Below are 13,514 nucleotides of genomic sequence, written 5' to 3'. Positions count from 1 at the left end.
CATTTCAGCTAATAAGGATAGATTTTTGGGGCGTTTTAGGCCTTTGATTCCACAGGACAGCTGAAGACATGAAAAGGGGGATGACATGCAGGTTGGGGGTCGAACCTGCGGCCGCTGTGTTGAGGAGTAAACCTCTGTATACATGCTTCCGCTCAACCAACTGAGCCAACCTGGTCACATAATACAGTACCATATGAAACATTGGCTTGAGATGAGCATAATAAACCTCATATCACAGCACTATAAAATTGAAATGTTATGCTTTTATTGTGAAATGTGTGTTTAATTTTCAATTACGTAGCTGGATGTTATGAGTGCTATGGCGGTGGAAATGGAGGGGTAGAAATTCAAATCAAAAATCAAAAGGTTTTATGTTAGATAGTATCATCTTGAAAGTGGCCTTCTGTTGTCTTGATCTCTTGCATTATGTTTAATTCTTGCTTCAGTTCAAAAATAAAATCACAAACAGTGATCACAATTTATTTGGAAATAGTATTTTTATACTTGTGATTCTAAATCAGATGTTGCGCTCTTTGGTCTAAATAAATTACATACTTTGGAAATGTGAAGTGTGAATTGCAACACCTTTTTTCTGAGATAATCACTTTTGGAAATGAAGAAGTTGGTAAATTCAATAGTTTTTGAACACTGGTAAGGTAAAGGTCAACTCTTTTATCTGAATCACAGTATCTCAAACCCAATGTAATTGGTAGAGAGCTTACACTGAAAACCGGGAGGATGATTTATTTTGACATTGTTCTGACAGTAAATTGCAGTCATTGGCTTGATGGAGGTGGAGCACGTGTACTTGTCAGACTGTGACCACTGCAGCAATAACGAGCACAGTAAGTTCTGTTTTCAGCGAGTTATTGTTATTACGCCATGAAACACATTTGAGTGAAAACATCACAAGGACAGTATGTTACTTTCACAGACTGCTCAGTTTTCAATGCAGCCTCTTCAGTTTACTATACTTAATTCCATATTTACACAATCATGTTAAATTGTGCTATTAGAATGATTGCCATAACATGTAAAGTCATTCATGCCCCCTTCGGGATGATTGTAATAACTTTGATGATCCTAGAATAACACAGATTTAGCATTGTTGGACCAGCAATATTTTCATTTTCATTCTGTGCATTCTCCTTTTTGTTTTCAACACCAACTTGACGTGAGATTCAGGTGTGATGCTAGCAGCTGCTAATGTAGCCTCAAGCCAGTAGCAGGCTAACCCCGTCTGGTAAGCTCACTTCTAATGTCACATCCGCTGATTTTTTTATTTACCGGATTTGTAACTTGCAGTCCTCAGCTCAGCACCAACAGACGCTGACTTAACCCTTCCATCGTATTCGGGTCAAATTGACCCATTTCAAATTTTTACAAGAAGAAAAATGGTACAAGTTACATTTGTACTACCTAAATATCAATGGCCTTTCCTTATTTTCTGTGATAAACATGTATTCCGGACTCAATTCAGAAAATTATTCTTGTTATGACCCCTTTTTCCAAGATAAGAATGATCACATAGTGGATTTTTAACATGAATTATAACCTTCCGTCGAAAAACAAATCCCACTTCCATTTTTAATTGTGTTCTAGCAGAGACTGATTGCATTCCCTAATCATATATGTTATCTCAATTGTTTGAAATTTAGATAAAGCATCTTGATGCTAATAATGTTACTAGTTGGTGGGGCAGCATCGCAGCTGTAATGGATATGTTATGACAGGGGTTCTTAATATTAGGACGATCGCTTAAAAAAAAAATTGAAAGTGTCATGAATTGATATTAAAGGGGATTCATTGTCCGCCACTTTATTGTATTCAGTCAGTTTATTTTTAAACATGGAAACAATGAATTAGGCACACAGAAATGCATTGTTCATAACTCTAAATTCACAAATTCTAGACAGTTCAACAAATTAGTTACAAGATGCAATAGAAAAAAAAGCTACACATGACTGAGCAAAAACTATTTGTATCAGAGTAGCCATTCAGTACGGCTTATTGTAAAGGGAATTCTTAGATTGCAGGTAAACATAGGAGAAAAGAATATTCCCTGAGATAAACAAGACAAACGCTGCCCTGTTAGGCAGAAGCGTGTATAGTAACACAAATTAATTATGTGTTTAGTTTATAGAGCACTTATCAGACACTTCAAAAAATAAATACACACTAAAATACACACATAAATCAAACATTGAAAGCAGCAGTAAAAAGGTGATTTTTGACTTGTGATTTGAACACGGACAAATTGGTGCAGTCGCAGATGGTTATATACTATCATGGGACTTTCCAGTGAAATCTAAGCTATTAACACCTTGGTGACTTGAAAATTGATTGCACACTGATGCCAGCCTGGTGTCTCCGGTGTCGTCTAGGGAGAAAGGTCTGTGAATATAGCTCAGAGTGTGATTTTTCCAGGGGTTATGAATGGGATTTCCCCCTTTCTGGTGTATATATCCCTGCCTCTTCTGAAGCATTTTAATTTAATTTTAAATAATTTATATTTGACTCCGTTTTCTTTTTTTAAAATCCAATCTCTAGGTGTGGTGAAGGGTATGTGATGATGTAAGGATATTTGAATTCCAAAGGCCAAGGTAAGAGATGATAGAGAGATGATTTGTGTACTGTATTTGTCTATTTATTAGGGATTATGGTGACATAAGCTATAGACATGTTGCTGCTTCCACTCTCATACCCCTGGACTCAGTTTATCACTCGGCCCTCAGATTCATTACAGGAGACCCCTATCACAGTCACCACTGTACTCTGACTGACAAAGTCTGACGTGTTTTTTTTTTATCCATCAATCTGTCATTGGACTTTCACCACCATATATAGCATCTCTGCTGAACTGGATAATTTGCATACCAATTTGCCTTATTCCTCATGTCCCACCGTTTAGCTCTGAGTCTGACTCTTACTGTTACTCTAAGACTTTTATTTCACATTGCCTCCCTTCTGTGTGCAATTCTTTTTATAATTGAGCACCATTTATTTGTTTTGTGCTTCATCTTTCATGTGTCTTGTATCTCGGCATCATTACTGATCATGCATCGTAAGTGAGGCCTGAATGATTTCCGAGATTTTAAATAATAAAAATCTGTCACATCTGGCTGTTACTCAACAGTGAGAAGGCCTTGATTTCTGGATCACAAGACTTTTAGGGTTTAGCCACCTGTAAACATAGAATTAACTCTAATAATTGCTTAAATGGTTGACCTTTCACAGCATTTAACAGATTGTGCAAACATGCCTTCTCATTAATCGTATCCACACACGTAAAAGGCCAGCTTTTCCCTACAGGTGTTTTCTATCGTCATACCATTCGTGAGATAACACATTATGAGATTACATATTTTTTCCCCCACATTTAATTGCACAAAAGTCTGTCTTCTCATATCCCCCAAAAAATCCATTCAACTCCAAATAACTGTCTTTTACTCCTCAATCTCCTCCAATGTGAACGTTGCTTGTACTCTAGACGTAACATCAACATCGACCATACACATTTTGTTGTCATTGATGTTGTTGGAGATGTGGCATGGGTTAGATCTGCGGCAACACCAGCACAGCTGCTTTACCTCTCTTTTGAAGCCCTGGCTAAAGATGTAGTAGATGAGGGGGTTGTATGCAGTGGAGCCCTTTGCAAACATGCACGGCAGGAGGCTGACTTCAGGTGGGATGGTGCTACTGTCGCTGAAAAGAGACCATAGGCTGACTATTCCGTAGGGCGCCCAGGAAACTATGAAGCCTAAGCTGACAAGCACGGCAACCTGCAACAGAACAGGAGGATAGAGTCAGTAAAAAGGGAAAAAGATGTGAAAATTATAAACCTCGGGGGAGACTCTGGATCACCAGTAAGAGCTTTCTTCCCCTTGGCTGAGTCCTGGAGCGGCCCGGGTTAGAATCCGACCTTTTGCTGCGTGTCACCCCCTCATCTCTCTCCCTCTTTCATGTCTATCCACTGTCGCTTTAATAAAGGGAAAAGCCCCCAAAAACTAAAAAGCTGGCTTGACTTACCAATATGGAACTGGCAATATGTACACTACAGGTGTGTGTCCCAAGTAAAATTAAAAAAAGACTTGGTTTGCATGTTTTATCCATTTGTTTAATTAGTTTGGGATTTTAGCTTCAATAGATAGACACCCTTACATCTGTTGCCATTCTACCTGTATTATCCTATCCAAACAATTAAATACCTCCAGTTAGGCTATGCAACATTTGACAGGTGTCTGCACGTCTCTGGGCTACATAAAAAGAGTAACCAGTCTTTTTTATATCCGGTACCTGTGCTGCTGGACAGTATAGAAACTGAAACAAGATGCTATTTCTCAATGCCAATTTAATCATCCCTAACAGACCCCTGTCCATATAATCATTATTAATTCAGTTTTGAAGCCCCAAAGGGAAAACTGGTGTCATAAGGCAACCTACACTGAGAGTCCTCAAACATGGAGCATAGCATAAGTTCAGGCAGGGCCCAGAGTTCAGCTGGGCTGTTATCTCAGCTCCTAGCTGACAGTCCCTCAGCCAGCACATCAGCTGACGGCTCAGCTGATTCCATCCTAAGCAGATGTGGTGTCGGAACAACAATGCTGGATGTGTCGAAAGAAAGCCGCCTAAACATCCCTTCCAAAGTTCACTCCAACTCATGACCAAAATGCAGTGTAACCCCCCTTTGCATCCACAGTGGTTAATTTAAACAGAACCTGATTGAAGTCACGAATCGTTAGATGGTACACTTATGATTGGATTTCTAAATAGAGCGCTCTGTTTAAACTGCTTTTCCCACCCTACCTTGTATCTCTGCTAGCACTTGCAACCCATCTCCCATCTTTATGTTGTCTGACTTAAGTATTTTATTAGCTAAAATCAATGTCTTCATTCATAAATATCCCCTAAATGGTGTAAAATGACCTCGGCCAATGATCTGACTTATCCTCATAAGGGAAGAATTTCTTAACTGTATTTACATTGGGGTCCCCTGCTGGCGCTGCTGCCCCCAAGACCCGATACCGGATAAGCGGACAAAGACGGGTGGAAGATGGATGGAAGATGGATGGAAGGGTAAGTCCAAGGAGGCTTCCATGTCATACCGCATTTTAAAAAATTATAATTGTTGAGAGGAAAATAAAGCACTAGCATCACTTTTTCGTTCAGAGCCAGCATCACGTGACTGAAACCAGCTGAAACGGAGAAGGAGATCAATGAGAGGCGTGGACTGCACTTTAGTTCATAATGGAGGATTGTCGCCTAAAAAGGCGAATTCAAAAGACGAGGGGAAACATCGGGGTAGCCTCGCCCATGTGGAAAGAGGAAATGAAGGAGAAAGATTTTCAAAGGGACGCTGACGTTGCCGGCCTTCTTTTCGATGCTAATTACTTATGCTAATAGGTTCTTGGTACATGAAGAAAGTGGTTCTGACTGAACTATAATAATAGAGCTTTCTCAACAGTAAGAGTGACTCACCATTAACAGCCTTCGTTGGAGCTTGACAATATTAAGGACTCGTTTGCTGTTCGTTGACTTATGGTAGGCCAGATAGAGCTTGATGGCGATGCCAAAGTAACAGCAGATGATGATGACACACGGCATGATTAGGTTGAAGGAGAACATGGCGATGACCATAGAGAAGCCCTCGTGTTTCATTTGTCCCCAGGCAAGAGAGCAGGACAGGCCGAAGGGCTCCGGGCCGTACCGTCCCCAGCCCAGAATGGGGAACAGAGCCCAGATCAGAGCGTACAGCCAAGTCCACATGCACAGGATCTTTACGTTCTTGAAGCTGATTTTCTCATCTGCAGAGAAAAAAAAAAGAAGGTTTTCTTGTTTCCGTTGTTGGTTAACCACGCTGTACATTACAGATAGGGGATGCTTTATTATAGCACAATCTGAAGCAGCTTTAAATTCATGCAAAAGAGAGATGCTTTATTCCTATGTTTCCAAAAATTACATGTTGACTGCATGGATGCGAGATGCGACAATCACATACTGTAATAAATATCGAAACATATTGCTGATATAAGACCAGAAGGAGCTGACTGACTGCTATGGAAAACTGTCCACACTGACAGGAGGTCTAGGTCTCCTAATCCAGAGAAACGGGCAATTTAAAAAAAATCAGCAGAGGCATAAATAGTAAAATAGTAAAATATAAATGATTCATAAATGAATTAAAGTAATTCAGCACAGGCAGGGATATCTATATAGACCAGAAAGGGGGGGAAATCCAACTGTAACCTGAACTCAACTCTGTTGAAGTCGGGTAGAAGTTACCGGAGACACCAGGCCGGCACATATATGGTTATTATTATTACTGTTTTTTAATGCAATTTTGCATGCTTTCACGTGACAAAAACATGAGGGTTGATTGAACTTAGTTGCTGTGTCTACTGTGCTTGGAAATTGTAGATGTTTTTAAATGTATCTATGTTATTTATAAGATAGAGTGCAAGGCATATTGTATTTCATTGCTGTGGTATTCTGTACTAAGGTGCATATGAAAACGAACTTGATTGATCGATTGACATCTATAAATATATGGCGATAGCCAGGAACCGGAGAAACAGTTAATCTGGCTTTGTCCAAAGGTAACAAAATTTGCCACCACTTCTAAACCTCACTAATCAACACGTCATATACTTCATTCATACAAAACTTCCAACATATTTCCCATTTCCAGCTAACTAGCAGCCGGCCAGAGCTGTAAATTTACTGGACGGATGCGAGAATTGATTATTGGTATTATTATGCTACTACTGAAACTAAACAACTGCTATAGGTCCCTAACAGGCTGCTCAATTTTCTCAGTAAAAGTAAGAGGAGCCAATTTCCATCTTGCATGCAAAGTAATTTCAAAGGTTTCATCACTACTAGAATCCTTTGCCAGCAGATGAATCACCCATAGAGTAATGACGGCATTGTCTCCTGGAGTATAGAACTATAAGTTTACAGGGGTTGAAAGTTGCTGCATGAAATGTGCATTGGGATTAAGTCTGAAAACACCAGGTAGTAATGTTATGAGGCTTTTGGAGCCCTGAGTTACTCACTGGGTGACTTCATATTGATGGACACAGTGAAGCGCACTATGGCCAATAAAGTTAGGTTCATGATGCTGGCGACGCCGAAGAAGAACCCTATCAGGCCGTAATAGACACAGGTGGCGTCTCCCCCGAGCCAGTGGTGGTTCCAGGCAGAGGCCGCCGCCAGGGGGTACATGGTAACAGCCGCTCCCAGGTCTGTCACTGCCAGGTTCACGTTTAGCAGCTCCGGCGCTTTCATCCTCGATGACCTTTTGGCCGCCACGATGAGGACCAGCACGTTTCCCACAATGGAGACAACAGCTGGCGGAGAGGAGACAGAGAGAAAAGATTCAGGTGGACTTCTGCTTTCTTTTTTGTGCATGTTATCAGATCCCTGTTCTGTGTTGGCTTACGCTGTCCCGCATGGCGAGAACTTAAGAGACAATTTACTAGGCACCATTAAAACAGAACCTCTGTCACACTGCTTAAATAGATTGGATTAGAGCTATTAACAGCAGAGTTATAACACTATTATTTCTCTTTCATGGGACAGGCTAATTACATGCATGAATGACCCAAGTCCTCTGTTTGTTTTGGACGCCTTGATCGATTGCATCCAACAAAAAAAACCAAAACAGGATGTATTCCTTCTGGACAAGCAGAAACACAGAATGGAAACACATTGATCCAACATTATGTTGAAGTGTGTAAAAAGGGTACAGAGCGGTCATGTGTGTAATGTACCCAAGGGTGGGGGAAAGTCCAACAAACAGCATGGAGGTTGCCTGGGAGCCAATAACAGTCATTTTATAGCTTAGAGGAGATGAACAGGTCCGGCCTGCAAAAGAGAGGCACAATGATAAGCCTAGTTCCTGTGCTACCCCATCCAGATCCGGTTGCTGCACTACCCGGTTCACCGTAAAGGAGCACGGCAGGAGGCTGGAGCCCCCTCCTGTACTGTCTCTACACCCACGACTGCAGTCCGGCCCACAGCAACAAGATCATCGTCAACTTCAGGAAGAACAGCACTGACCCGACCCCCCTGTACATCAACGGCGAGTGCGTGGAGAGGATCCACACAGGATTCCTGTTTCTCGGCGTCCTCATCTCCGCTGACATCTCTCGGACAGACAACGCCACAGCGGTCATCACGGAGGCCCAGCAGCGACTACACTTCCTGAGGGTCCTCAGGAACCTGGACTCCAACCTGCTGCTGACCTTTTACCGCTTGTCCATCCAGAGCCTGCTGACCTACTGCATCACAGTTTGGTACGGCAGCTGCGCCGCAGCAGACAGGGAGAGGCTGCAGAGGGTTGTAAAGTCAGCACAAAAGATCATTGGCTGCCCTCTCCCTTCCCTGATGGACAGCTACACCTCCCGCTGCCTCAGCAGAGCAGAGAACATCATCAAGGATAGCCCTCCCCCCCGGCTCTGATCTGTTTGACGTGTTGCCCTCAGGAAGGCGCTACAGGTGCATCAGAACACGGACTAACAGACTCAAGAACAGTTTTTTCCCAAAAGCAATAACCACCTTGAACTCACCATGCACTGACTTCACTTCACAGCCTACTGGTACTGAACTTGTGTATAATGACAATAAAGGCATTCTGTTCTATTAACTCTAAAATTTAGTCATACCTTAGGAATAGGGAGAGAAAATATATCTCACTGTGAGCACCACATCTAAGAATATCATTTCCAGAACAAGAACACGTGCCTCAGTGTCTGAATCAGAAGAGAAAGACAGCACGTAGGGAACTGAATGACCCTGACCCTGTTTAAAAATGTAGAGATACTATAACCTCAGCCCACATGGCCATAAGTAATGTATAGAGTCCAGCCCCGGGGACTTACAGTACACCTCCTTTTACACAGTCTGTGTACACTTCCCTTCTGGTGTAACATCTGCTACTGCATTAGCTTTCTCTGCTCGTCAAGTTAAAGGCTGCAAGGTTTGAAAATGCTGTCAAGCACCAATTAATATACTTAAAGAGATTGTTAACTACCACTATTGACAAGTGTTAATAATAATTTATAGTCATTATTGATCCCCAGTGGGGAAATTACAGTTTACACTCTGTTTGTTAGCAATTACTACACACAGGTTTGAAATACACACAAATGGAGAGATGTCAGAGTAAGTGGGCTACCAGTTAGACCGGCACCCTGAGCGGTTGGGGGGGTAAGGTGCCTTGCTCAAGGGTATCCGGCAGTGCAGTGGTCCCTCTTTAGCTACCGATCCACACTCTGGTCTGTACGGGGACTGGAACTAGCAATCCTCTGTTTCCCAACCCAACTCCCTGCAGATTGAGCTACTGCCACCGTATAAAAAAAACCCCAAAGGTCAGATTCAAACCCTGGACCTCTGCATTGAGGCATAAACCTCTCAGTACATGTGCGCCTGCTCTACCAATGATCCAACCTGGCGACTTAAGAAAGGCTTTCTGGGTGTCCCAAAAGAGAACAAACTGAAGCAGTCTTCAGATTAAACATGGGGATTTGTGTTTAAACAGTTAAAAGGTCCAGTTTTGCTAAACCGGACCTCTAACAATAGATTAACAGATATCAAATGAATGGAGTATATGTAACACAAATGTCAAAACATTGAACTTTCACCTGCATAGCTTGAAGCTTTTTCCCGATCTAGACCAAACTAACAGCTCACTGATAATCCCATTAATGGAAGTGCAGCTGTAAAGGTTTTTTACTGGAAGTTAAAAGCAGGTTATGAATCTCAGAATATGTGATTCTCACCTAAAATGAATGCTGCGTTAAGCTTCCATAAGCACTAGGCCTAATTGATTCTAGGAAATCAAATATCTTACCACTTGGTTTAAGGTTAGCAGAAAAATGGGAGCCCCCACACCCAGTATCAGTACTGTGATGCTATGTTGGTCAGACTCAGACCTCCGTCTCACGTCTTCACCTTGTGCAAAATGCTGCTGCTCGCTTTTTGACAAATACATCTAGCCTGCACACATCCCTCCCATTCTCATCCCCCTGCATTGGTTTTACATTGGCTTTTAATACCTGCAGTGGTGGGGCAATTTCAGTCTTTTGTTTCTTTGTAACCTTTTCTGATTTTACTGTTTTCTATGTTCACTCTTTCTATTGTATGATACGATTTTACCCATTCTCGTGTTAAGCACTTTGGATACCAGCTGGTTGCTGCGAAGTGCTATAGAAATACCTTTTGATTTGATTTGATTTGTAGGTTAGCAGAAAAATGGGAGCCCACACACACAGTAGTTCAGCTTCAGGCCCTTTGGGCAGACCACAAGCAGAATCTGAAGGCAACAGTCAAAACCATTAACATAACCCAGCATAATCACATGGAGTCTAAAGAGGGTACAGTTACAGTATGTAATGTAGATAGATAGATAGAGAGATAGATAAGGATGATTTTTTCACCCTAGTCCTTACAGGACTCAGTAAGGGTCTCAGATAGTACACTATTGACTGAAAGGGATTACATGAAAGATGGTGTAAAAGAAGGGAGTAGTGGGGGAGGGGTGGAGGATGCAGAATGGGGGATTGAAAGCTAAAGATGGACATCATCTCCAAGCATCCTTCACTTAATCTTTAGCTTAAAGCTTTGGTGCGTGACTTTTTCTCCTTTTTTTTTTGCAAACAATTTTTTTCATTTAAGCCAAAGTGCAGTCTAGATGACAATCTACAGAAAGGTACACAACACAAACTGAAGAAGGCACAGTGCACCATTTCCACAATCCTTCCATGGGATCAAATGTTTCAACACCAAAACAAAGAGAGGAAAAACAAGACGGAGCGAGACACAACGAAAACACGCCGGTGTGTAACTTTTTGACGTCCGTCCGTGACATTCAAACCAAATGAGTTGCTACAAAGATAATTAAGACTAGCAGCTCCACGCAACTCTCTGGATTTCTCTGTGTATTTTCTGAAGATTGTGGCGTCCGGTGACTTTCCCACTTCTGAGGAGTCCATCGTGTTCTTTCAATCCTCTGTGTACACCTTGCATGCTATACAAATAATGACCATATTAGGAGGGCAGTGTGCATCCATGTGCATGAATCTCACTATCTTCTGTGTGACTTTGTGACAAAGGAGATATGATATGTGATGCATTATTCAGTCAGTGTCCCGGCTGGAACCAGGCCAGGCTGACCCAGTAATGGCCCACATCACTGGACACTTAGTATAATATTAGACCTAAGGGACTGTGGGAAAATGATTAGTGGGTGGAGAGGGTTTCCTTTGACTAAAGGTGGAGTAGTCTGAATCTTTTGGTAGATTTGTTTCATTTGATTTCAGCTTTACTTAGTAAAATAGTTAAAAACAGAACTTACACTGTTCATAAAAGGCCATGTGCAGAGGACAACCGTTCTGTCTATGTTTAAGTCCATTTAGATATTCACATTTAAATTGGGGTACACGATTGAACAAGGTGTGTTCATTTCACATTTTATATTAACATGTTGTGGGGTGTGTGTTCAAAGAAAACACTAATTAACATGGGGAGGTCCTTGCTTTTCTCACCACACCTATAATTTACCTACAGCCTGTTTTTACCTTTTTTTTTGCAGCTCTTGGATGAAATTGGTACATACAGGGTACATGCATAGACTCACAACTCTGTATGACAATCTTTGTGCTTGTGATGGAACTGAAAAAACCTTTTCAATTCACAGCAACCTTATAATAAGCCAATAATCCTCATATTGAATGTCCTTTAACACAAATGAGGTAATCGTATTGGCATACTGTATTGTACAGTATGCCATATCTTCTTTCTATCCTTTTTCTAGTTATTTTTGATCACATTATTTTGTTCATCTTCCCCCTAACACCTTCTCTCACACACAAATACACACCACCGCTCTATCACCATGCAAACACTGTCACCAATTAGCTTGTCTTTTCACCCTTCTCTCATTATATGAATTGTCTCTACGCTCTGTTCTCCTTATGGTTGTTAAAGTCTCAACCCATGTCTTACGTCATCTGGGATGTTGTCACATTGCTCCAAAAGAAACGAAAGTTCATAAAGAGCACTGACATGTTTTAATGTTGCTGAATCTGTTTCCATTTCCAAGAAAATAGTCAGATTTCTTTTAACGTCAAGTGACCCACACAGATAGAATCAGCCACACACTCCTGGTGGCCAGCAGAGAAATAAGCAGGGAGGAACCGCAGACGTGAAGTGGAAGTTCAACCAGGCCCGTTTAAGATAACAAATCCCTTCGGAATGTGGAGGTTTGAATCACATGATGGCTTTTCATTCTGCTTCAGCTGTCTGCGTGTTGTTTCGCCAATTCACATAAAAAGTGTGTCTGTCCTGAGCTTCTTTCATCCATCTTTCAATTCGCTGCCATATCCGCCTTTGGTAGTTCAGTGGATTTACTGCTTTATAATAAAGACAGTCATCATGTGCGGAGTAGCAGGAGGATGGCTGCAGCGTTTGTCATCCAGCTGATTACCTCTAATGCTGGCTCCAAATGGCTGTGGGAGATGATGTGAGTGCAAACCTGTTGAGGGAGGATGTGAGCAGATGCGCGCTGCAGGAATCTTTGAAGCTGCGAGCTACATTTGCACATAAATAAAAGGAAATGAATGGGATATACATCCATCCATCCATACACACATACAGTATTATGGTTAAAATATCAGCAAGAGAATAATATCCATTAATGCTCACTACATATAGCCCACACAAAGGTTCATAATGTACATCTGAATTCCTCCAATTAGGTCAATTATAGCACTACACATGGATACAGTTATATGGTATAGGAAAGAATATGTGTTCTATGGGGTTAAAGGCTACCCACTTACACATGGACTCTTCTGTTTTTGTCCCTTTGGAGGACATTGATTTACACTAATCATGGCCACTTCATGCTTAACCCTAAACCTAACTGAAAACGAAGTCTTCCAATTAAATGACTGACATTGTGGGGAACCTGTTGCGTTCTTCAGTCCCCACAGCGTGATTAAAATGATTCATTTATGAACATGGTGTGGCTCTCATATCCATGCTAAAACACTTTTTAAGAAACTGCAAGAAAATAAGATGCAGCGGGGACTTTAGCCAGGTCTAAACGAGACGTGCGTAAAAACGTGCGTAAAAATGAATTACGGAAAAGTGCAATTTAGTGCGTTTTGATTCTCTTTACAAATCTTCATATCCTGGGAAACCAATTAATCCAATATAGCTCCATATAACGGAGCCGAGCAGGGATGCAGAGATTTAAGAGCACCGCAGCATCTTGTGAGATTATCCACTCAAGTATACGCGCGGCTTGGAACTTACCTACAACCAGCATGTAACAACCTGTGCAGATGTCCAGCGCGGGGGATAACGTGGAGGAGTAGATATCCATTTGAACTGCCATCCGTAATGGACAAGAAGGAGAGGAAGTGATCTGTCCTCATAGGATGGAGAAGTCAAAAGATGCCGATGTTGATGCGTCCTGGCGTCCGCTTCATCTGTCCTCGAGAAGGTAG

The 13,514-nt window shown here is 41.7% G+C and overlaps 1 protein-coding gene across 1 annotated transcript; it reads right to left on the bottom strand.

Moving 5' to 3' along the window:
* Positions 1–2,804: 2,804 nt before the first annotated feature.
* Positions 2,805–13,514, bottom strand: opn8b (opsin 8, group member b). Its single transcript, XM_034900623.1, has 4 exons — positions 13,321–13,514; positions 7,056–7,349; positions 5,479–5,804; positions 2,805–3,782 (listed from the first exon to the last, which is right to left on the bottom strand). The coding sequence occupies exons 1-4, from the start codon at positions 13,400–13,402 to the stop codon at positions 3,447–3,449; spliced, it is 1,038 nt and encodes a 345-aa protein (XP_034756514.1). The 5' UTR covers positions 13,403–13,514; the 3' UTR covers positions 2,805–3,446.

The sequence above is a fragment of the Etheostoma cragini genome, chromosome 18 (assembly GCF_013103735.1).
Source record: "Etheostoma cragini isolate CJK2018 chromosome 18, CSU_Ecrag_1.0, whole genome shotgun sequence".
Classification (NCBI taxonomy): domain Eukaryota; kingdom Metazoa; phylum Chordata; class Actinopteri; order Perciformes; family Percidae; genus Etheostoma; species Etheostoma cragini.
This window is presented reverse-complemented; position numbering and strand designations above follow the sequence as displayed.

Coding starts and splice junctions, on each gene's coding strand:
- opn8b (XM_034900623.1), bottom strand. CDS start 13,402: ATGGCAGTTCAAATGGATATCTACTCCTCCACGTTATCCCCCGCGCTG. Junction 7,350..13,320: donor TTGTTACATGCTGGTTGTAG/GTAAGTTCCAAG, acceptor CCTCTCCGCCAG/CTGTTGTCTCCATTGTGGGA. Junction 5,805..7,055: donor CATCAATATGAAGTCACCCA/GTGAGTAACTCA, acceptor TTTTCTCTGCAG/ATGAGAAAATCAGCTTCAAG.